The 24,076-nt window shown below is 44.0% G+C and overlaps 1 protein-coding gene across 5 annotated transcripts in view; it reads left to right on the plus strand.

Annotated features, from left to right (window-relative positions):
- MACROH2A1 (macroH2A.1 histone) overlaps positions 1-24,076 on the plus strand; it is an 80,503-nt gene that overhangs the window by 24,812 nt on the left and 31,615 nt on the right. For all 5 annotated transcript variants that reach the window (XM_082620943.1, XM_082620946.1, XM_082620945.1 and 2 more), the window contains exons 3-4: positions 6,590-6,696; positions 7,135-7,332. In XM_082620943.1, coding sequence (XP_082477069.1) covers positions 6,590-6,696; positions 7,135-7,332 — 305 coding nt within the window. The remainder of the gene's footprint in view (positions 1-6,589; positions 6,697-7,134; positions 7,333-24,076) is intronic.

A 24,076-nucleotide genomic window follows, 5' to 3' on the forward strand; every position in this document is an offset into this window, starting at 1 on the left:
ACCTTGGGTGCTGCGTAATATCAAGGCAAGTCTGGCAGCACCGAGGTTAAGCGGGTTCAAGTGCATTTTTCAAACATATGTAAACTGTTAAGTGTAACAGCAAAGGGTAAACTATCAGGGGAGGAAACGCCAGGTTTTCCACATTGCTTCTCTCCTCCTCTTGGCTCTCACGTACATCCCATCTATCCACCTAGCCAGCCAGCCAGCCAGTTATTTTGTTAGAGGAAACTGAGGAAAAGAAAGTATAGTTTCCTTCCCATAGAAATCAAGCCTGTTATACTCTATTTTAAAAGATAAAGTGTGTGGTTGTAGCATCAGTATTTGGAGCTTACGTTTACCAAGTGTTCTAAGCATGTCGTTTGGTAACTCATTGATCCTCACAAGCCTAGAGGTGACCTCAATTATCATCCCCTTTGATAGAATGAGAAACTGAGGCACAGGTGTGTCTTGGCAACTCTCACAGCTAAGTGCAGGAGCTGTGATTCACACCCAGGCTGTTTGACAGCACGCCCCCGGCTTCAGCATGGTGCTGTTCGGGGCTGCTGCCGCCACTGAAGACAGACCTAGGAGGTGAGCTTACACGGAATCGCTAGAGACTTGGGGAAGGAAGAGCGAGGCTTTCCTGAAAGGCAAGATATTCACGCACCAGGCAGGTTGGCGGTTTAGATGAAGGTATATTTGCCAAGAATCATAATCTCTTTTTTGTTAAGGTGAATAATGCAAAATTACTAATTTTTTATTTTGAAATACCAAAAACAATTAGCTTACTTTAGAAACTCTCATATTAAGCTGTGTTTCTTTCTTACTGGGAGACGTTGTGGGGAAGGTGGGAGACTGGACCAGATGCTGCCTCCTGGACCCTTGGCTCATGGGCCCTGAGGAGGGGATCTGTCATATGGGCTTAACAGCAGTGGACAAGTTTGTATGAGACTCGGAACATCTGCAGAAAAGCAACAGAATGGTTCATTCTTACAAAATACCTTGTTTTCTGCACAGACCATAACCACCTTCAATTACTGCTGTAGGTTTTATTTTCTCTGTGGAACCCCTGTTTCCTCGGAGGCCCCTGGGACAGGCAGACTAGAGAGCTTTGCTCTGGCCCGCAGGCAAGACAGCTCAGCGGGCTTCAACCCCTGCCACTCATCTCCCGAAAAGGTGCGATGTGGGCTGGTGGATTCTGGGCTGCTGAGGGAATTGGAGGAAACTGTGGTACAGTCAGGACGCAGGAAACGCTTAGCAGTCGCTCTCCGATTGGGGTTGATTGGGTTAAGGCCTTCCAGAATGGCATAAAACAGTTCTGAACTCAATGAACTGCCGATGGCAGCCTGATGAATGGAAGGAAATACGATAAACAGATTCCTTGTCATGCTGTCGGCTTTGTAGCAGATACCTGTTTTCTCCTTGGGATTACGTGAACATTTGCTTTCCTTTGATTTCTGGTTGTTCTTTTCAGTATTGCTTTTGTGAGAGGAGACGCTTCAAGCAGTTCTGTAGAAGCCCCCGGCTCTTTCCTTTGCAAGGTCTGTGTTTAGCCTTTGGTGCGGCCTCCACACATCACCTGTTAGCTGTTAGGAGTCTAACTCTGCCAACCATGACTTCAGCTCCCTGAAGGGAGATAGACAGAATGCTTCAGTACAACAGATAGGGCTCAGTTCAGGCGTTTGGGGGGGGGGGGAAAGACTCTAAACCTTTGGTCTCTTGGTGAACTTGGAAAGTAGACCTGTCAGAGGTATTCATGTTCAGACAGCTGGGCTGTAGCTGAGGCTGTAGCTGAGAAGGCTGCCAAATAATGCTGTTACTCAAGGCTGTGGGAATTTCATCAAGTGGCCTTAAAACAATCGCGTTCCACGCGGCTGGGGAATGGTGGGCCCAGGGGTGCCTCTGCCGTGCCTGCCGCTCTGAGGAGAGAATAAGGTCACGTCGCTGGGCCAGGCCACTGCATATGATGGAGCCAGCGACTCACCGCTCACCAGGGACCGGCTCTGGCCAGGAGTCGGAGCCAGAGACACTCTGGTGTTCTGCCAATTAGATCTTAAACAAAAAGATCTTAAAACAGGAAACTATCTCACAAGGTGGCTGGTGTAGCTCATCATTCAACCTGTCCCCTCTTGCAGTGTTTATAACTGGGGAACCTCACCACACTGAGGGTCCTCCCCAGAGTGACCCCACGTGCTCTGAGCCCCAAACCAGTCCCAGTGCTGGTCGGCGGTATCAAAATTAGACTGTCACTGGTCAGGAAGACTTGGCTTGAGGGGTGGAGGACCTGGTCAGGGGTTTGTTTCTTCTCCCCATTACTGCTCTTTGCCAGGTTCCTCCCGTGGTTTCTTAACGGGTTCCATTTGTTTGGGTTACAACCTCAGGGCTGTGGCTCCTGAACCTCTTTCTGAGGCAGGATCCAAGCATGGAGCTCTGGAAACTGTGGAGAAAAGAATTTGCGCCTGTAGATGTGCTGCTTTCCTGGTTCTCTTTCTCAGAATCCCTTTTCTCTTAAAACAGCCAGAGGCAAAAAAATTTAGAGATGCACAAAGCCTTCCAAAATGCAAGATTAATCATGTGCAGGAACCCCTCCCTGGTAGGGAGGCACGGGCTCCATTCAAGTCGAGACAGAGCTGAAGCTGGCTCAGGCCTAGCCCAGGAGGCGGCCCCCTTGCTGGTGGGGGTGAGAGGCCCATCCCCGCGGGCGGTGGGTATAGTGGCAGGAACCCAGGCACAGGCCTGAGCCTAGGGCTTCCATGAATTTGCCCTTGCTATCATTTGCAAAGCCGAGGATCACTTACTAGGAAGGAAACTTAATCAGGAAATCAGCTTCGGTGGCGTGTGCCCTGCCCCAGTTCCTCAGCACTCACCACCCTCTCTCCTGCCCTCCCACAAACATGCCCTGGAGAGCAGATGGGAACTGATCCATCTTGCTGAGTTGCTGGCAGTTTGCACCTCTCCTCTCCCACTGCAGCAGGCAGCCCTCTCTTAGCCAGGAAAGCCCTTTATGATTGCCGTTTCTAACACTGGACTGAGAATGAAGGGGGGTTGGTATTACTGAATACTTGGCAAGGGACGAGTTCGTGCTCTGGGTTCCTACTTTTGTGTGCGTCCTCCATCTCTCTGGGCTATTGTCAACTTCCCCAGCCCTCTGCCTGGGGCGGAGCAGGGAACACACTTCTCATAAAAGGTGTGTCTCTGAGGTGCTCCCTCTTGTGTGTCCCTTGACCGAAGCCGCCGTTGTGGTGGTAACTATCCAACTGGAAAACATGCAGCAGTAAACAGAAGATAAAGCTCTTGTGCAACCAGCCAAGATGTGAATCTCTGCCCCTCTTTGTTACCCCACTTGACGCAGCTCCCTCCCTCCCCACAGGGCTGAGGGTCCTCTCTTTGAAGATAGGGAGTGGGAGGGCCAGTTATCTTGGTCTTCGGAGATCAAAAGTGAGCTGGGGTTTTGCAGAAAGGAAGGAGTCCTGGATTTTCTGGCTCCTTGGTGAAGAAGTCAGGAATGACAGGAAGGACACCCCAGCCCACCTCTTTCTGAGGAGTTAGAACACTCCTCACCCCGCTCCACACACCTCTCCAGCCCCTCCATGTCCACCTTGTTATTACTCCCAGGTGGATCCAGTTTGGCATCCCTGAGTCCAGGCTGAATTAGCAGTAAGTGAGCACAGTCCTTGAAATTTCCCAAGTGGAGAAACTCAGGCTCTTTGCGATTGCAGACACAATGTGAGAGTGGCGGTGGAGGGGGAGCTAGTGGTAGTCCAGGGGAGAATTGAGCGTCCTGTTTCTCAGCTGTGGGTGCTACTTAGAACTCAGTGCACTGCTTTACTTGCTTGTGTTACATACTGCCTGTCCCTCACCCAAATCAGGGGCCCAAACACACTTGTAGTTCTGGTGACCCCTCTCTACCCTCCAGGTCTTTGCATTCATCATCCGCACCTTCCCCGCACAAAAGATAAAGTAGTGATGCCAAAAATAAAAAGACCACCTGCCTCTCCCCCCCACCCTCCACCAGCGGCCACTGTGCCTTCTCTTTGGGAGAGCCTGCACCAATACTCTGGGCAGGAAGAGAAAACAGGCCACTTCCACTTTCCCGAGAAACCATAATTTCAAACGATCTTCTTGCCAAATGGATGGGCTTAGGACACTATTGTGGGTTTCTCTCTGTCTCTCTCTCTCCTTCTCTTTCTCTCTCTCTTTTTAAATGAGGGCCAGGTAAAGCATTCTTAGCACATTATGGGGAGAAGGTTGTAATCCCCCAGCCTCCTCCTGTATATTCTGGCTTTGTAGATATTGATGGTCCCGCGTTTCCTGTGGCCTCAAAGTGGAGGAAGGCTGGGGAGGTAAGGGGGTGGTGGAGGCCAGGAAGCCAGCCAAGTGGGCTACAGCTCAGCGGTGCCAACTGCCCTCTCCAGCCTTCCTGCCCCTTGGGCTGGCTGTGGCTGGCTCTCCTTCCTGTGCCCTTACTCCCAGGGTCAGGCTCCTGTTGCGTCAGGCTCCGGCTTCACTTCCTCACAGGCAATGAGTTGGACAATAGCATTGCAGATGTGCTGCCTCCTGCATGAACGTGGGAGAATGGAGGCCAAGCTGGGCTCATTTCTGCACATGGGCATCAGGTCACTTAGGCATCCCAAGCACCCTTTCTTGCTTGGCCATGACAGGGTCATCTCCTCTGGGCTTCAGGACACACAGTCACCATCAATTATAGGGAAGCTTCCGTGAAATTGACAGGTGGGCCTGTACTCAGGCTGTATGGGGAACAGCCCTGTGGAGCCTAATGGATGAGGGTGGGAAGTGTATTGATTATCTCCCCTTCTTCCCTGGGCCTCACTCTCGTGACTTGCTCATGTGACATTCAAGGCGAGGGACCCCTATGGCCTGGGAGCATCAAGCAGGCAGGGGCCTCAGTTGCCTCTGGTGTCCAAGTATCATCAGTGCAGTGATTATTGAGTAAATGAATTCCTGCCTTGGATTTAGGCATTGAATCCGTGTGATCCAGGTGTGAGTATCCAAGCAGCTTTTCAGCTTGACACACAGACTAGTTTTTGCATTGGGTTCAGCTGTTAGTACCCCTTAACAACATAAACCATGTAATATTGTAAGTTTTAAATATGTGGTTTTAATGTAGCTAGAATTTTTTCCCTAGTTATTTTATAATGATTCCGAGTTTTCATTTTGCTGGAGACATCTAGTGTTTGCAACATAACTTCGAATATTAGAAATCCTTTAGTACCAGGAAGAGGTCAGACTTGAGCTGAGCCTAGAAGGGAGGGCTAGATGGATATTACAGGCAGGGCTGTGGCGTGGACAGAATTGCAGGAGTGAGGGTGTAAGATACATTTTAGGACGGTCTGCATTTCTCATTAAGAAAATGAGGTGAAAGTGATGAGGTTGACACTTACAAAGAGAACTGGGCCACCAAGGAGAAAAAAATCTCTTGCCAAAGGGTACTTCCTAATTTTCCCCATCTTTGGTGCTGTGGAAGAGCCTGTCTTCTTGTCTGGCGAACCCTGCCCCAAAGGACTGGTCAGTAAACTCTAATATAGCAACAACTCTAAGTCAGGCTCATATCCTTCTAGGTTTTTTATTATTTTGTGGAAAAAGTCAAATATACAGAAAGCTGAGAGAGGAACTCTCTGACGTCTTACTCTCTTACATCACTCCTGGATTTAACAAGTGTTAGTATTTCACCACATTTGTTTTCCTCTGTAGACTTTTTCAGGATTATTTGAGTAAATTGCAGACACCAAGGCCCTTCACCCCTAAATACTTCAGCATGTATCTCCTAAGGACAAGATGTTCCCTTCAGAGTGGTAATACCATTATCACACCCAAGAAAACCAATAAGTCCTTTGTGTCTAATATCTGGCCTACATTCAGATCTCCTCAGTTGTCTCCAGAATGACTTTTATAGCTTTTCTTGCAGTCAGGATCCCATCAAGGATTGACACTATATGTAATTGGCTGTTGTGGCTGTACAGCCTCTTTTAATCTACTACACCCCAACTTTTTTGTTTTATGTTTTTATGATGTTGACTTTGTAAAGGGTCCAGTCATATCCTTCTAGTTTTGAATCTGAATGTACAGACGTTCAACATTGGTTCCATTAACAGAAATTTACTAAGTAATATGCCACCACCCCTTGAAGTCCTATAAACCCATGTATGACCCGTTGCTCAAGATGCACAGTTCAGTCTCAGGGCCACGCTGCTGGCTCCACGGGGTTGGCGCTGGTGATGTCTGGAGCGCTGACTGTGGGCAGCCCTGTTCTGGGAAAGGGCTTCAAATCTCAGCTCTACCACTTCTCACTGAGGGCCTTCAGCTGGTGGTCCTTTCTCCTCTCTAAGCTTCAGTGTCTTCATGTCCACAACAAAGGGGTTGGACCAGGGGTCTTCCTAGTCCCACTCAGCTTTGCCTCTCAACACCTCTGTGACTTGGCTCCAGGTGTTGCCAGGCAGACCGCCTGCAGCTTCGTAGCTCGGAGTAGCTGCTTCGGGAAGCCAATTGCCTGCTCCCATTCCTAGCACCAAGAACAGGGGATCCGGGAGGATGCACACGGTTCTCTGATGCTTTAACGTGACCACATGCCCTTCCCCTCTGCTCCCCACAGCGGAGATTCTGGAGCTGGCTGGCAATGCAGCAAGAGACAACAAGAAGGGCCGGGTCACGCCCCGGCACATCCTGCTGGCTGTGGCCAACGATGAAGAGCTGAATCAGGTATGGGCTCTCCTTTCCCTCCCCCACCCAGACACACCAGCAGGCAGTCTTGCTGCCCAAGAGTTGTCTGTCCAGAGGGAGGGTGCTGTTTGGCTGGCTATCAAGGGTGTGGACTGCATTTTGGACTATTAGCAGCTTCCCCATCCCCCCCATGGCAGTTTTTCCCAAGACTTTATTGGTTTGGGGGAGGGGAATGAAACAAGGTATTTCACTCTCCTTGGAAGAAAGATGGTTTGGAAACTCCACCCAAGTGAGGGACTCCGAAGACTTGCTCCCCGTGTTGTGAGCCAGGGTCCTGTCAGCCTCCTTGTAGATGCCATGGAGGAGGGAGCTCTACCAACCAAAAGCAAGAGCATGGTGGGGAGGCAGGGCTGAGTTCTTGAAGGTCACGGACATGCTGGTCTGGCTCACCATCCACTACTTTGGTTTTCCTGCAAGCTGCTAAAAGGAGTCACCATCGCCAGCGGGGGAGTGTTACCAAACATCCATCCGGAGTTGCTAGCGAAGAAACGAGGATCGAAAGGGAAGTTGGAAGCCATCATCACACCACCCCCAGCCAAAAAGGCCAAGTCTCCGTCCCAGAAGAAGCCCGTGTCTAAGAAAGCAGGGGGCAAGAAAGGGGCCCGGAAATCCAAGGTGCGTAGGTGATTTGGCAGGGACGTGTGGAGTGTGGGGCTGGGCGGGTGCCGGCAGGCGGGGTCATGTGGGCTCCCCTTCCTGCTGAGGGCTCATTCCCCTCTGGGGTGGGGGCCTATGGAACAAATGGAGCTGGTGACAGAGGGCTAGTCCAGCTCAAGTGGCCAGAGTCTGGACACAAGTTGGGGACTAGATTTCTGTAGGCAAGGGGGATGTGGGGAGGTGCTGGGGCAGATAGCCCCAGGCTGGAGGGACCTGGTGCCCACCCTTCCAGGAGATGCTCACGCCCATGGGGTGGGACACGTGTGTACAGGAGCTTCCCTGTGCGAGCGACAGCAATCGAGTCCTGCCCAGAGGTGCCAGCTTCCCGCTTGCCCTTGACGTGCCCAGAACTGTCATTGTGTTGCCATGGCTGCATGTTCTCCTCCAAGCCTGTTCCAGCAGGGATGGTTCAGACGGTTAGCTCTTTGAAATGACCACCTTGTTAAGGAGGAAAATAGATGCGTTATTTGGGCGCTTCCTGCCAGACCCAGCTTGGATTGAGACTAGCTCATAGGTGCTGGTCTTTCTGTGGGGAGCGAAACCTTCTCATGAGTGTGACCTAATGTCTTCTGGGATGGGGCAGGCCAACTAATCCCAAATGATGGATCTTCCTGGTCCACCCTCGGGAGGTCCACACCTGTGGCTGGTTGCATTCACCTGTCTGAGACTCCAGGGTAACTGGGACACATGGTTTCTGTTTCTTCCTCGCTGGGCCCTGCCTCTCAGCTGTTGTCATAGACTCCAGGGCCAGCAAACTAGGAACAGCGCAGCTCTGTGTTTAATAAAATGGAATCTAAAGGCTGCTCCACCCTGCCCTGCCCTGGGGTGCCCCCTCAGGAGTCATCCTTCTGGCCTCTAGCCAGACTAAGAGGAAATTATCTCTGGCAGAGGGTGGCTTCCCCATTTTGTAAGACCCCCAGTAATATCCCCTTGGAAACGCCCTGCAAGGCCTAATGCAGTGTTGTGTCAGTGTCAGGACATTCTTACTAGAACCCAAAGCCCTCACCAGAGTGAGCTGGTGAGGACACCTTCCCAGAACAGGTCCAGGAGCAGTGACCCGGAGCCACATGCCAGCCCGCCCTCCCAGCATGTCCCCTCCTCTGAGCCCATCCAGGTATCAGGCAGGCCTTCACCACATGGGGGTGACCTCTCATCTGTGACCTCTCATCTCCCAGCCACACTGTTTGTGTTTTTGGACTCTCTTTAGTTGAGGTGTTAAGAGGCTGTATTTTTTGTACATCCTTCTGGGTGTGGACAAACACTTCCCTGAAAACGACAAAATCTAAATTCCTCTTGCCAACAGACGCCCCCCACCCCACCCTACCCCACCAGGCTCAGAACCACTCCCAGCTCTTTGAGAGAGAAACCCGATACTGGAGAGTGTCCTGTAAGTTATTTCCAGACACCGCACTCCACCTTGCTCACAAGCCCTGGAGGAGGCTCAGGGCAGGCGGGGGATTTCACAGAGTGCTGTTACTCATTCCTGCTGACTATAAAATTAGCAGATTGAACTGTTTCTTTTTTCCCTTACAACATTTGCATGTGGGGGGAGGTGCAGGACAGGGAAGGCAGGGGAAAGTGCCTGTGCATCCCCCTTTAAATGTTAAAAAAGAAGATGAAGATGTCAAATCCATCATCTCTTGATTATGGGCCTCAGGGAGATGGCCGCCCACAGAGCAGGGGGCCAGCAGGGGCAGAACTGTGGCACCTCTCCAACCCGAGTGTCTCTGGCAACCCTGGGTTGCACCTTGCTCCCTGTCACCCCCAGTCTTCTGTCATAGTTTTTGCCCCGTAACTTTCCGAACTTCCCAACTTCCCAAACACTATGAATGCTTTTTCTTTCTTTTTGGACTTGAAATATATGGGTGTGTGTGTGTGTGTGTGTGTGTGTCTTTAGCTTCTAGTAGCTATATTTGGAACTCAGTGTTTCTAATAACCATATGCCAATAATCACTCGAACACCCAGCTTTTCCCTTGATTACAAAAGCAGGAAGTCTGTTATGGTGGTCTGTTTTTCTTCTACACAATAAAACACACTGTCTGCTTACTGTACCAGTATTTGGCTAACATTAAACCCTGGGGGAAGCTGAAATTGGAACCGTGAACAGCTAATTTTCAAAACATTTGTTTAATTGTAAATTATGGTGCCAGCTCCCAGAAACAGCAGAGAACCCTGCATCTCCAGGTTGAAGTGGAATGTTCTGAAAATAACCTTTCCAGAGACATGCAGACAAAGCCTTAGTAACATGCTAAAGCACTTGTAGTGAAAGGGAGTTGGTATTTTTCAAGTGTCAACACTTGAATTCCAAATCATAATTTTCCCCCCAATTCTATGTAATTGGAAGGTTTTGAAAGTCTCCAGTTGTGACAGCTGAGTCAGCCATAGTGGAAACTGTTAGAGAAGGCGACAGAACCCACCAGGGGCTGGGCATCCGGGGCCCTGGCAGTGCCTTGGGGTTCCTCCTTCTACTTGGGTGGCCTCAGGCAAGTCTGTGCCTCAGTTTACCCCCCACCGTGAAATGATGGGGTCCATTCCAGCCCTACAATTTACTGACTCTAGTGAATGTTTGCATAATGTCTTTGTGTAGGTAATATGTGTGAGAGTTTGGATGGTACAAAGAGTGTGCGGTAATAAAATCTCACTCACAGTCCTCCCACTTCTCCCCAGAGCAGTCTCTGGAATGAGTTTTCATTGTACCCTTTCAGAAAGTCTAAGCACATAAAAAGCATACAGATACATAAAGTCTTCCCCATCCTACTGGCCTTGAGAGAGAGAGAGAGAGAGAGAGAGTGTGTGTGTGTGTGTGTGGTGTTCCCCACTGTTGGCAGTGTGGTGTCAGTGGTTACTGGTGACCTGGCTTTATATTCCAGTTCTGCCAGTTGCTGGCTGTGTGACTTGGGGGAGTTACTTCATTTCTCTGGTATCTCAACTTCCTCATCTGTAAAATGGAGGTATAACACAGGGTGGTTGGGAGGCTTAAAAGAGAATTCATTTGAAATGCTTACAGCAGTGTCTGGCACACATGTCAGCTGCTGCTGTTACTCCCTTGGCAGTTCTTACTCATCTTGGCGTGTGGAGCTGCTTTAGTCTCTCATGGTGCGACTCCAGTTACTGATACTGTAGGCAGGAGCAATGTACCCAGTTCTCTATGGATTGTTCCTCCTTGTGCATTCTGACAGACAGTGCTGCAGTAACCATCACTGTGTGTGGGTCTCTGTGCGTAAGTGCAAGTGTGTCTGTAGGAGAAAGTCCTCAAGGTGGACTTACTGAAGCAGAGAGTGTATTTTTTAACTGTGATGGCTGTTAGTCCCATATACAGCATATTATCCCATTAAGAAATTTCAAGAGTGGACTTATTTACACATTTGACTCTGAGTTGTTGAAAGAAGATGCATCCATTCGATCCATATTTATCACATCTACATGTGCTTGTTCCCCTTCTTGGTAGTGAGGGTACAGCACCTTGGTGCTCAGGGAGCTCTGGTCTAGTGAGGGAGGTAGAGTCACTGCACAAGGCGGGGGCAAGTGGTGCTCCGGCCACAATAAAGTGGAGTGATGGCTTGGCAGTGTTGTCTTACATAGGTGCTCAGGGGAGGCTTCTCTGGTAAGGTAACACTCAAGGCATTTAAGTGATTGAGAGGAGAGAGCTCCTGGCACAGGGGGGAGCATGCCTGGCTCTTCCCAGAGAGGATGGGACAGGCCTTCATGTGGGGTCCCCAACGTTTCAGAGAAGCCTGGGGACTCGTCTCAAGATAAGGTTTTATTTCATTTTTTAATTTTACTTTTTTAAGAGGGACTTGGCTGGCCCCAAATGAATTTTTTTTTGTTTTGTTTAAATTTTATTTATCTTTTTGGCTGCATTGGGTCTTCGTTGCTGCGCATGGGCTTTCTCTAGTTGTTGCGACCAGGGGCTACTCTTTGTTACAGTGTGCGGGCTTCTCATTGTGGTGGCTTCTCTTGTTGCGGAGCACAGGCTCTAGGGCACTTGGGCTTCGGTAGTTGTGGCACGTGGGCTCAGTAGTTGTGGCTCACAGGCTCCAGGGCACTTGGGCTTCAGTAATTGTGGCACGTGGGCTCAGTAGTTGTGGCTTGCGGGCTCTAGAGCGCAGGCTCAGTAGTTGTGGCACACGGGCTTAGTTGCTCTGCGGCATGTGGGATCTTCCCGGACCAGGGCTCAAACCCGTGTCCCCTGCATTGGCAGGCGGATTCTTACCCACTGCGCCACCAGGGAAGTCCAAAATAAGGTTTTAAAATGCATAAAATACCGAAGATTCAAAGGAAACCATTTTTCCCTAAATCTTCAAGGTTAAGACCCCTGTCAGAATGCTCACCAAGATTCATAGGATAATCTTTAAGGTATCTCCAAGAAGACAGTTTTTGCCAAAAGTTTTGATAAATAGTCATCTCACCTAGGATTTTTCAAACGTAAACCCACTCTACCACCCCAGTTGAACTCCACCCCCATATGTGAATCACTCTTCCCGATCAAGGAGATACATTTGCTCCTCACTGCCTGGCAAAAAGCCCAAGATGATTTTGGGAGAACGCCTCTTTCTTTTTGAGAAATAGTTGAACTGCAAATGAGTGATTAATGTTCTGGTAAGGGATGCCAAAAAAAGGATTGGTTCTTTTGAGAAGCTGCCATCCTTGCAAAATTTTGCTGACTTTTTAATGAAATTTCCAGAGATTCGAACAGCAGAGCAAATGAGACTAGGCGTAGGTAATCTTGGGTTGATAATTTCACACAAGTCTTTTTGGACACTCAGTTCTACAGATTCTTAAATACATCTCCCACTGACTCTGACCTTACAGGTTTTCTGCTGCTCAAAACAAAACTGGGTGTATGCACAATACATGGAGTTTTTGGATTTGTACAACAATATGAATTTCTAAAATGTCAATCTTTTTTTTTTTAACATCTTTATTGGAGTAAAGTTGCTTTACAATGGTGTATTAGTTTCTGCTTTATAGCAAAGTGAATCAGCTATACATATACATATATCCCCATATCTCCTCCCTCTTTCGTCTCCCTTCCACCCTCCCTAACCCACCCCTCTAGGTCACAAAGCACCGAGCTGATCTCCCTGTGCTATGCAGCTGCCAATCATTTTTTAAAAAATCTTTATTGGAGTATAATTGCTTTCCAATGTTGTGTTAGCTTCTGCGGTACAACAAAGTGAATCAGCTATAAGTATACATATATCCCCATATCCCCTCCCTCTTGAGCCTCCCTCCCACCCTCCCTACCCCACCCCGCTAGGTCATCACAGACCACAGAGTTGATCTCCCTGTGCTATGCAGCAGCTTCCCACTAGCCATCCATAAAATGTCAGTCATTTTGGAGATGGACAAAGTATTGCTTGCTAGCTTTTGTCCTCCCTGGGCCAGGTTGTGTAAAAAATCTACCATGTACTCCCACCATTTCATATAAGAAAGGGCATTTTAATACCAGGAAGTGAGGAAGGGACATAATCGCAGACTACAGACCTTAGGAAAACTTAGGGCACAGTTGTTACGATTGGAATATAGTGACATCTCCCAAGGCAACTGTGTAGACCTGAAGTACCATGTCCCGGGCTGCACGCCTTGCAGGGAAGAGGCAGGTGTTGGTTGCCAGGTGGACAGACTGTGAGAACTGGGAAGGAGCAGCTGGTCTTTGCACAGGGTTTGCCGCTTTCTCTGCCTTGGCCACTCGTTTAGTCAGTTCTCCTGCCTTATCTCACTTTCCTGATGAGGAAGCTAAGTCTTAGGGAAGGTGAGCCATTTACCTAAGGCTATACAGCTAGTAGACCAGGGCTCAAATGCAGGACTTCAGAGTTCAGATATAGTGTTACTTGTGTGTCCTGTGACTATGGACCACGTCCCTAGGTAGAATCCCCTCTGGTCTGATGGTAGAGGGCTGCAAAGCCACCTACTGCAGAGTGAGTGGGGCAACAGCTTAAAAAATTTTTTTTAAATAACACATTCTGGCCTCTCATTAAATTTGTTTGTACATTCATGATATATATTCTGTTTATAATTTCCACCTCTTACCCTCTACAGCATTCTTTTTCTCACTGTATTGAATTATAATTGACATAAAACACTGTATATGTTTAAGGTGTACAGCATGATTTGACTTGCATGTATCATGAAATGATGACCACAATAAGGGTAGTTAATATCCATCATCTCATATGCAGAAAAAAATGTTTTTTTCCTTGTGATGAAAACTCTTAGGACCTACTGTCAGCAACTTTCCTACGTATCATACAGCAGTGTTAACTATAGTCATTGTGTTGTACATTACATTCCCAGTACTTATTTATCTGATAACTGCAAGTTTGTACTTTTTGACCACTTTCCTCCAATCATCCCTCCTCCCCCAACCCTCTGCCTCTGATAACCACAAATCTGATCTTTTTTCCTGTGAGTTTGTTTTTTTTGTTATTGTTTTTTTAAGATTCCACATATAAGAGGGATTATGTGGTATATGGTATTTTAATTTCTCTATCTGACTTATTTCACTTAGCATAGTGCTCTCAAGGTCCATCCATTTTGTCGCAAATGGCAGAATTTCCTTCACTTTTATGGCTGATGAATGTTCCATTTTGTTTTATATAGGTGTGTGTGTGTGTGTACGTGTATCATATTTTCTTTATCCGTTCATCCATTGATGGACACTTAGGTTTTTTTCCATATTTCCATATCTTGGCTATTATAAATAATGCTGCAATGAACATGGGGTGCATATATCCTTTTGAGTGAGTGTTTTTGTTTCCTTTGGATGAACACCCAGAAGTGGAATTGCTGAATTATGTGGGAGTTCTGTTTTTAATTTTTTGAGGAGCCTCCATAATGTTTTGCATAGTAGCTGCTCCAGTTTACATTCCCACCAACAGTGTACCAGGGTTCTCTTTTCTCTACATCCTTGCCAACACTTGTTATTTCCTGTCATTTTGATAATAGCCATTCTAACAGGTGTGAGGTGCTGTATCGTTGTAGTTTTGATTTGCATTTCCCTGATGATTAGCGCTGTTGAGCACCTTTTCATGTACCAGTTGGCCATCTGTATGTCTTCTTTGGAAAAATAGTCTTGAGTGTTTTGCTCTTGAGTTGTCTGAGTTTGTATATATTTTGGATATTAACCGCTTGTCAGATAAATGATTCACAGATATTTTCTGCCATTCCATAGGTTGCTTTTTCACTTCGTTGATTGTTTCCTTTGTTGTGCAGAAACCTTTTAGTTTGATATAGTCCTACTTGTTTGTTTTTGCTTTTGTTGCCTTTTCTTTTGGTGTCAAATCTGAAGTCATTGCCAATACTAATATCAAAGAGCTTACTGTCCGTTTTCCTCTAGGAGTTTTATGGTTTTAGCTCTTATGTTCAAGTTTTTAATCCATTTTGAGTTAATTTTTGTGTACAGTGTAAGATAGTGGTACAGTTTTATTCTTTTACGTTGGCTGTCCAGTTTTCCCAACACTATTGAAGACACTGTCCTTTCTCCATTGTATATTCTTGCTTCCTTTGTTGTAAATGAAGTGACCGTATATGCCTGGGTTTATTTCTGGGCTTGCTGTTCTGTTCCATTGATCTTTATGTCTGTTTTTATGCCAATACCATGCTGTTTTCATGACTACAGCTTTGTTATGTAGTTTGAAATGAGGGAGCATGATGCCTTCAGATTTGTTCTTTCTCGAGATTGCTTTGGGTATGTGGGGGTCTTTTGTGGTTCCATACAAATTTTAAGATGGTTTATTCTATTTCTGTGAAAAATGCCATTGGAATTTTTTTTCACATTTTACTATTTTTTTAAATTGAAGTATAATTGATTTACAGTGTTGTGTTAATTTGTGCTGTACAGTAAGGTGATTCAGTTATACATATACTTTTTTTATTAAGAGCACATTTTATTTTTTAAATTTTATTTTATATTGGAGTGTATTTGGTTTACAATGTTGTGTTAGTTTCAGGTGTACAGCAAAGTGATTTAGTTATACATATACATGTGTGTTCTTTTTCAGATTCTTTTCACATATAGGTTATTGCAGAGTATTGACTACTCTGTGCTATACAGTAGGTCCTTGTTGATTATCTATTTTATATATAGTAGAGTGTATGTTAATCCCAAACTCCTAATTTATCCTTCCCCTCGCCCCTTCCCCTTTGGTAACCATAAGTTTGTTTTCTAAGTCTGTGAGTCTATTTCTGTTTTGAAAATAAGTTCATTTGTATTATTTTTTAAGATTGCATATACAAGTGATATGATATTTGTCTTTCTCTGTCTGACTTCACTTAGTATGACAATCTCTAGGTCCATCTGTGTTGCTGCAAATGGCAGTACTTCATTCTTTTTTATGGCTGAGTAATATTCCATTGTATATATGTACCACATCTTCTTTATCCACTCCTCTGTTGATGGACATTTAGGTTGCTTCCATGTCTTGGCTATTGTAAATAGTGCTGCAATGAACATTGGGGTACATGTATCTTTTCAAAGGATGGTTTTCTCGGAATATATGCCCAGGAGTGGGATTGCTGGGTCATACGATAGCTCTATTTTTAGTTATTTGAGGAACCTCCGTATTGTTCTCCATAATGGCTGTACCAATTTACATTCCCACCAACAGTGTAGGAGGGTTCCCTTTTCTTCATACCTCTCCAGCATTTATTGTTTGTAGACTTTGATGATGGCCGTTCTGACCGGTGTGAGGTGATACCTCATTGTAGTTTCAACTTGAATTTCTCTAATCATTAGAGAATCTTTCCATGTGCCTTTTGGCCATCTGTATGTCTTCTTTGGAGAAATGTCTGTTTAGATCTTCTGCCCATTTTTTGATTGGATTGCGTGTATTTTTTTGCTGTTGGGCTGCATGAGCTGTTAGTGTATTTTGGAGATTAATCCCTTGTCTGTTGCATTGTTTGCAAATATTTTCTCCCATTCTGTGTGTTGTCTTTTCATTTTGTTTATGGTTTCCTTTGCTGTGCAGAAGCTTTTAAGTTTAATTAGGTCCCATTTGTTTGTTTTTGTTTTCATTACTCTAGGAGGGGGATCAAAAAAGATATTGCTGCGATTTATGTCAAAGAGTGTTCTGCCTACGTTTTCCTCTAAGAGTTTTATACTGTCGGCTTTACATTTAGGTCTTTGATACATTTTGAGTTTATTTTTGTGTATGCTGTTAGAGAATGTTCTAATTTCATTCTCTTACCTGTAGCTGTCCAGTTTCCCCAGCACCAGTTATTGAAGAAATTGTCTTTTCTCCATTGTATATTCTTGCCTCCTTTGTTGTAGATTACTTGACCATAGGTGTGTGGGTTTATTTCTGGGCTTTCTGTCCTGTTCCATTGATCTCTATTTTTGTTTTTGTGCCAGTACCATACTGTTTTGATGACTGTAGCTTTGTAGTATAGTCTGAAGTAAGGGAGCCTGATTCCTCCAGCTCCATTTTCCTTTCTCAAGATCGCTTTGGCTATTTGGGGTCTTCAGTGTTTCCATACAAATTTTAAGATTTTTTTGTTCTAGATCTGCAAAAAAATGCCATTGGTAATTTGATAGGGATTGCACTTAATCTGTAGATTGCCTTGGGTAGTACAGTCATTTTGATTCTTGCAATCCAAGAACATGTTATATCTTTCCATCTGTTTGTGTTGTCTTCGATTCTTTTCATCAGCATCTTACAGTTTTCAGAGTACAGGTCTTTTGCCTCCTTGAATAGGTTTTTTCCTAGGTATTTTATTCTTTTTGATGCGATGGTAAGTGGGATTGTTTCTTTATTTTCTCTTTATGACCTTTTTTTAGTGTATAGGAATGCAACAGATTTCTGTGCATTAATTTTGTATCCTGCAACTTGACGGAATTCATTGATGAGCTCTAGTAGTTTTCTGGTAGCATCTTTAGGATTCTCTATGTATAGTATCATGTCATCTGCAAACAGTGACAGTTTTACTTCTTCTTTTCCAATTTGGATTCCTTTTGTTTCTTTCTTCTCTGATTGCCATGGCTAGGACTTCCAAAACTATGTTGAAGAAAAGTGGCGAGAGTGGACATCCTTGTCTTGTTCCTGATTTAGAAAAAATGTTTTCAGCTTTTCACCATTGACTCTGATGTTAGCTGTGGGTTTGACATATCGATGTATGGCCTTTATTATGTTGAGGTATGTTCCCTCTATGCTCACTTTCTGGAGAGTTTTTATCATAAAGGGTGTTGAATTTTGTGAAAAGCTTTCTCTGCATCTATCGATGATCATATGGTTTTTATTCTTCAATTTGTTAATGTGGTGTATCACACTGATTGATATAGAGATATTGAAAAATCCTTTCATCTCTGGGATAAATCCCACTTGATCGTAGTGTAAAGTCCTTTTAATGTACTGTTGGATTCAGTTTGCTAGTATTTGTTGAGGATTTTTGTCTGTATTCGTCAGTGATATTGACCTGTAATTTTCTTTTTTTGTGGTATCTTTGTTTGCTTTTAGTATCAGGGTGTCAGTGGCCTCATAGAATGAGTTTGGGAGTGTTCCTTCCTCTGTAATTTTTTGGAAGAGTTTGAGAAGGATAGGTGCTAGCTCTTCTCTGGAGGTTTGATAGAATTCGCCTGTGAAGCCATCTGGTCCTGGACTTTTGTTTGTTGGGAGTTCTTTTGTTTTTTGTTTTGTTTTGTTTGTTTTTGGCTGCACTGCAGCTTGTGGGATCTTAGTTCCTCAACCAGTGATTGAACCTGGGCCCTCACAGTGAAAGCACTGATCCTAACCATTGGACCACCAGGGGATTCCCTGTTGGGAGTTTTAAAATCACAGTTTCAATTTCAGTGGTTGTTATTGGTCTGTTCATATTTTCTATTTCTTCCTGGTTCAGTTTGGGAAGATTGTACCTTTCTAAGAATTTGTCCATTTCTTCCAGGTTGTCCATTTTTTTTGGCATATAGTTGCTTGTAGGTAGTCACTTATGATCTTTGTATTTCTGCGGTGTTAATAGTAACTTCTCTTTTTTCATTTCAAATTTTATTGATTTGAGCCCTCTCTTTTTCTTGATGAGTCTGGCTAAAGGTTTATCAATTTTGTTTATCTTTTCAAAGAACCACCTTTTAGTTTCATTGATCTTTTCTATTGTTTTCTTTGTCTCTATTTAATTTTTTTCTGCTCTGATCTTTGTGATTTCTTTCCTTATACTAACATTGGGTTTTGTTTGTTCTTCTCTTTCTAGTTGCTTTTGGCATAAGGTTAGTTTGTTTGAGATTTTTCTTGTTTCCTGAGGTAAGATTGTATTGCTGTGAACTTACCTCTTAGAACTGCTTTTCCTGCATCCTATAGGTTTTGGATTGTCATGCTTTCATTTTCATTTGTTTTTAGCTATTTTTTGGTTTTCTCTTTGATATCTTCGGTGATCCATTGGTTGTTTAGTAGCATATTGTTTAGCCTCCACGTGTTTGTGTTTTTTTAGTTTTTTTTCCCTTGTAGCTGATTTCTAATCTCATAGTGTTGTGGTCAGAAAAGAGGCTTGATATGATTTCAGTTTTCTTAAATTTACCAAGGCTTGATTTGTGGCCCAAGATGTGATCTATCCTGGAGAATGTTCCATGTGCACTTGAGAAGAAAGTGAATTCTGGTGCTTTTGGATGGAATGCTCTATATATATCAGTTAAGTCCATCTGGTTTAATGTGTCATTTGAGGCCTGTGTTTCCTTATTGATTTTCTGTCTGGATGATCTGTTCAAAGATGTAAGTCAGGTGTTAAAATCCCCCCATATTATTGTGTTACTGTCGATTTCTCCTTTTATGGCTGTTAGTGTTTGCCTTATATATTGAGGTGCTCCTATATTTGGTGCATATATATTTACAATTGTTATATCTTTTTGAATTGATCCCTTGATTATTATATAATATCCTTCTTTGTTTCTTTGTAACATTCTTGTAAAATCTATTTGGGGGATTTCCCTGGTTGTCTAGTGGTTAAGACTGCACACTTCTGATGCAGGGTGGCACAGGATTCGATCCCTGGTCAGGGAACTGAGATCCCACATGCCGTGCAGCGTGGCCAAAAAAAAAAAATTAAAGTCTAATTTGTCTGATATGAGTATTGCTACTCCAGCTTTCTTTTGATTCCATTTGCATGGGATACCTTTTTCCATCCCCTCACTTTCAGTCTGTGTCCCTAGATCTGAAGTGGGTCCCTTAACCTTATGGGGATTCCCTTGTATGTTATTTGTTGCTTTTCCCTTGTTGCTTTTAATATTTTTTCTTTGTCTTTAATTTTTGTCACTTTGACTAATATGTGTCTCAGCATGTTCCCTCTTGGGTTTATCCTGTATGAGAGTCTCTGCACTTCCTGGACTTGAGTGAGTGTTTCCTTTCTCATGTTAGGGAAGTTTTGGGCTATAATCTCTTCAAATATTTTCTCAGGCCATTTCTCTCTCTTCTCCTTCTGGGACCCCTCTAATGCAAATGTTGGTGCATTTAATGTTGTCCCAGAGGTCTCTTAAACTGTTGTCATTTCTTTACATTATTTTTTTCTTTGTTCTGCGGCAGTGCTTTCCACCATTCTGTCTTCCGTCGCACTTATTTCTTCTTCTGCTTCAATTACTCTGCTACTGATTCTTACTAGTGTATTTTTCCAGTTATTGAATTGTTCATCTTTCTTTATTCTTTATATCTTCTAGCTCTTTGTTAAATGTCTCTCGTATCTTCTCGATCTGTGCCTCCATTCTTTTTCTGAGATCTTGGCTTATCTTTACTATCATTCTTCTAAATTCTTTTCAGGTAGGTTGCCTATCTGCACTTCACTTAGTTCTTGTGGGTTTTTATCTTGTTCCTTTGTCTGGAACATATTTTACCGCCATATCATTTTGTCTAACTTTCTGTTTTCATGGTCTCCTTCTGCTGGCTGCAGGACCCGTAGCTCCTCTTGTTTCTGGTGTCTGCCCTCTGGTGGGTGAGGTTGGTCCTGGACTTGTGCAAGCTTCCTGGTATGAGGGACTGGTGCCTGCCTTCTGGTGGGTGGAGCTGGGTTGAGTTTCTCTGCTGGGCAGGGCTGTGTCAATGGGTGTGTTTAGAGGTGGCTGTGAGCTCAGCACAGCTTTAGGCAGCCTGTCTGCTGATGGTGGGGCTGTGTTCCTATCCTGCTGGTTGTTTGGCCTGAGGTGTACTGGTACTAGAGCCTGTAGGCTGTTGGGTAGGGCCAGGTCTTGATGCCAAAATGGTGACCTCTGGGAGAGCTCATGCCAATCAGTATTCTCTGAGACCTTTGGCACCAGTGTCCTTGCCCCTCCACTGAGTCATAGCCGACCCTCACCTCCTTAGGAGACTCTCCAAGACTCGTAGGTAGTCCAACTGAGGCTTATGTGGAGTTACTGCTGTGCTGGGTTCCAGTGTATATGAAACCTTGTGTGCATCCTCTAAGAGCAGAGTCTCTGTTTCCCCTAGTTATGTAGAGCCCCTGCACTTAAGCTCCATTGGCCTTCAAAGCCAAATGCTCTGATGGTTCCTCCTCCCGATGCCAGACCACCAGACTTGGGAGCCTGACGTGGGGCTCAGAACTCTCACTCCTGTGGGAGAACATCTGTGACATAATTATTTTCCAGTTTGTGGGTAAGCCCACCCGCTGGGTATGGGATTCAATGATGTCATGAAAGCGCCCTTCCTACCGTCTTGTGGTGGCTTCTTCTTTGTCTTTGAAAATATCTTTTTTGGTAGGCTCTAGTTTTTTTTGTCGATGGTTGTTCAGCAGTTACTTGCGATTTTGGCGTTTTCGTGAGAGGAGGTGCGCTCAGGTCCTTCTCTTCTGCTGTCTTGGCTGGGGATCTCTCGCCATTGGAATTTTATTAGGGATTGCATTGGATCTGTAGATTGCTTTGGGTAGTATGGGCATTTTAACAGTATTAATTCTTCCAGTCCTTGAGCATAGAATATCTTTCCATTTATTTGTGTGTTTAATTTCTTTCATCAGTGCCTTACAGTTTTCACCGTGCAGGACTTCCACCTCCTTGGTTAAATATAATCCTTGGTATTTTATTCCTTTTAATGTGGTTGTAAATTGTTTTCTTAATTTCTCTTTATGATAGCTCATTATTAGTGTATGGAAACACCACAGAAATCTGTGTAATGATTTTGTGTCCTACAACTTTACTGAATTCATTTATTCTAACAATATTTTTGGTGGAGTTTTTAGAGTTTTCTGTGTATAATATCATGTCATGTTCAAATAGTGACAGTTTTACTTCTTTCTTTCTGATTTGGATGCCTTTTCTTTTTGTTGCCTAATCGCTGTGGCTAGAGGAAAAGAGGAAAAAAAATTTTTTTAAACCTTCAGACAAGTGAAAATGGAAATACAGCTTACCAAAACTTATGACATGCACCAAAAGCAGTTCTAAGAGGCAAATTTATAACAATAAATGCCTACATCAAAAATTTTTTTAAATCTCAAATAAAAAAACATAACCTGAAGGAACTAAAAAAAGAACAAATGAAGCCCAAAGTTGGCAGAAGGAAGGAAATAACAAAGGCCAGAGCAGAAATGAATGAAATAGAGACTAAAAGGACAATAGAAAAGGTAAATGAAACTAATAGATAAACTAAAGATAAGTAATCTTTCCTATTGGCTGTTCAGTAACATGTTGTTTAATCTTCATATATTTGTGATTTTTCCAGTTTCCTTCTTGTAATTGATTTCTAGTTTCATACCACTGTGGTCAGAAAAGATACTTGACATGATTTCTTATGTTATTAGCGCTTGTTTTGTGGCCTATCATGTGGTCTATCCTGGAAAATGTTATATGTGTACTTGAGAGGAATGTGTATTCTGTTGATATGGGTGGAATATGCTGTGTATATTTTTTAAAACCATCTGGTTTAACATGTTGTTTAAGGCCAGTGTTTTCTTATTGATTTTCTGTAAGGAAGATCTGTCCATGGATGAAAGTGGGGTATTAATGTCTCCTGTTATTATTGTGTTGCTGTCTGTTTCTCTTTTAGGTCTGTTAATATTTGCTTTATATATTTATTTGCTCCTGTGTTGGGTGCATAAATATTTACAAATATTATATCCTCTTGTTGGATTGACTCCTTTATGATTATGTAATGACATTCATTGTCATTGCAGTCATTATTTTAAAGTCTATTTTGTCTGATATAAGTATAGCTACCTCAGCTTTCTTTTGGTTTTTATTTGCATGGAAAATGTTCTTCCATCCCTTTACTTTCAGTCTGTGTATATCCCTACATCTGAAGCGTGTCTCATGTAGGCAGCATATAGATGGGTGTTGTGTACTTATCCACTCAGCCACTCAGTGTCTTTTGATTGGAGAATTTAGTACATTTACATTTAAAGTAACTATTGATAGGTATGCACTTAATTCCCATTTTGTTAATTGTTTTTTGGCTGTTTTGTATTGGGTTGGCCAAAAGGTTCACTTGGTTTTTTCCATAAGGTGGCTCTAGTAGCACTTAGTTGTCTTTAACTTCATTCGAAAAAATTTTGTTAGATTGTATTGTGACAGCTGTCATATCAGCATGCATTTTATAAAAGACATCAAAATTGGTGATTTTTTTTTTTTTTTTTTTTTGTGGTACGTGGGCCTCTCACTGTTGTGGCCTCTCCCGTTGCGGAGCACAGGCTCCGGACGCGCAGGCTCAGCGGCCATGGCTTACGGGCCTAGCCACTCGGCGGCACGTAGGATCTTCCCAGACCGGGGCAGGAACCCGTGTCCCCTGCATCGGCAGGCGGACTCTCAACCACTGCGCCACCAGGGAAGCCCCAAAATTGGTGAATTTTTGTGTAGCCTTTTTAATACTGAAGATGGCAGAAAAAACAACATTTTAGGCATGTTATGCTTTATTATTTCAAGAAAGGTAAAAATGCAACTGAAACGTAAAAAAAAAGATTTGTGCAGTGTATGGAGAAGGTGCTGTGACTGATCAAATGTGTCAGAAGTGGTTTGCGAAGTTTCGTGCTGGAGATTTCTCCCTGGACGAGGCTCCACGGTCGGGTAGACCAGTTGAAGTTGATAGCAATCAAATCGAGACATTAATTGAGAAAAATCAAGATTATACCACGCTGGAGATACTGGACATACTCAAAATATCCAAATCAAGCGTTGAAAATCATTTGCACTAGCTTGGTTTTGTTAATCCCTTTGATATTTGGGTTCCACATAAGGTAGGCAAAAAGAAACCTTCTTGACCATATTTCCCCATGTGATTCTCTACTTAAACGTAATGAAAACGTTGCGTTTTTAAAACAAATTGTGATGGTTGATGAAAAGTGGATACTGTATAATAATGTGGAACAGAAGAGATCATGGGGCAAGCAAAATGAACCACCACCAACCCACCAAAGGTCAGTCTTCATCCAGAGAAGGTGGTGGTGTGTATATGCTGGGATTGGAAGGGAGTCCTCTACTATGAGCTCCTTGTGGAAAACCAGATGATTAATTCCAGCAAGTACTGCTCCCAGTTAGACCAACTGAAAAGTATCACTCGATGAAAAGCATCCAGAATTAGTCATCAGAAAACTCATAATCTTCCATCAGGATAACGCAAGACCGCACATTTCTTTGATGACTGGGCAAGAACGGTTACAGCTTGGCTGGGAAGTTCTGATTCATCCACTGTATTCACCAGACACTGCACCTTCAGATTTCCATTTATTTCAGTCTTTACAAAAATCTCTTAATGGAAAAAATTTCAGTTCCCTGGAAGACTGTAAAAGGCACCTGGAACAGTTCTTTGC

This window comes from Mesoplodon mirus, assembly GCF_964341445.2.
Source record: "Mesoplodon mirus genome assembly, chromosome: 5".
NCBI lineage: Eukaryota > Metazoa > Chordata > Mammalia > Artiodactyla > Ziphiidae > Mesoplodon > Mesoplodon mirus.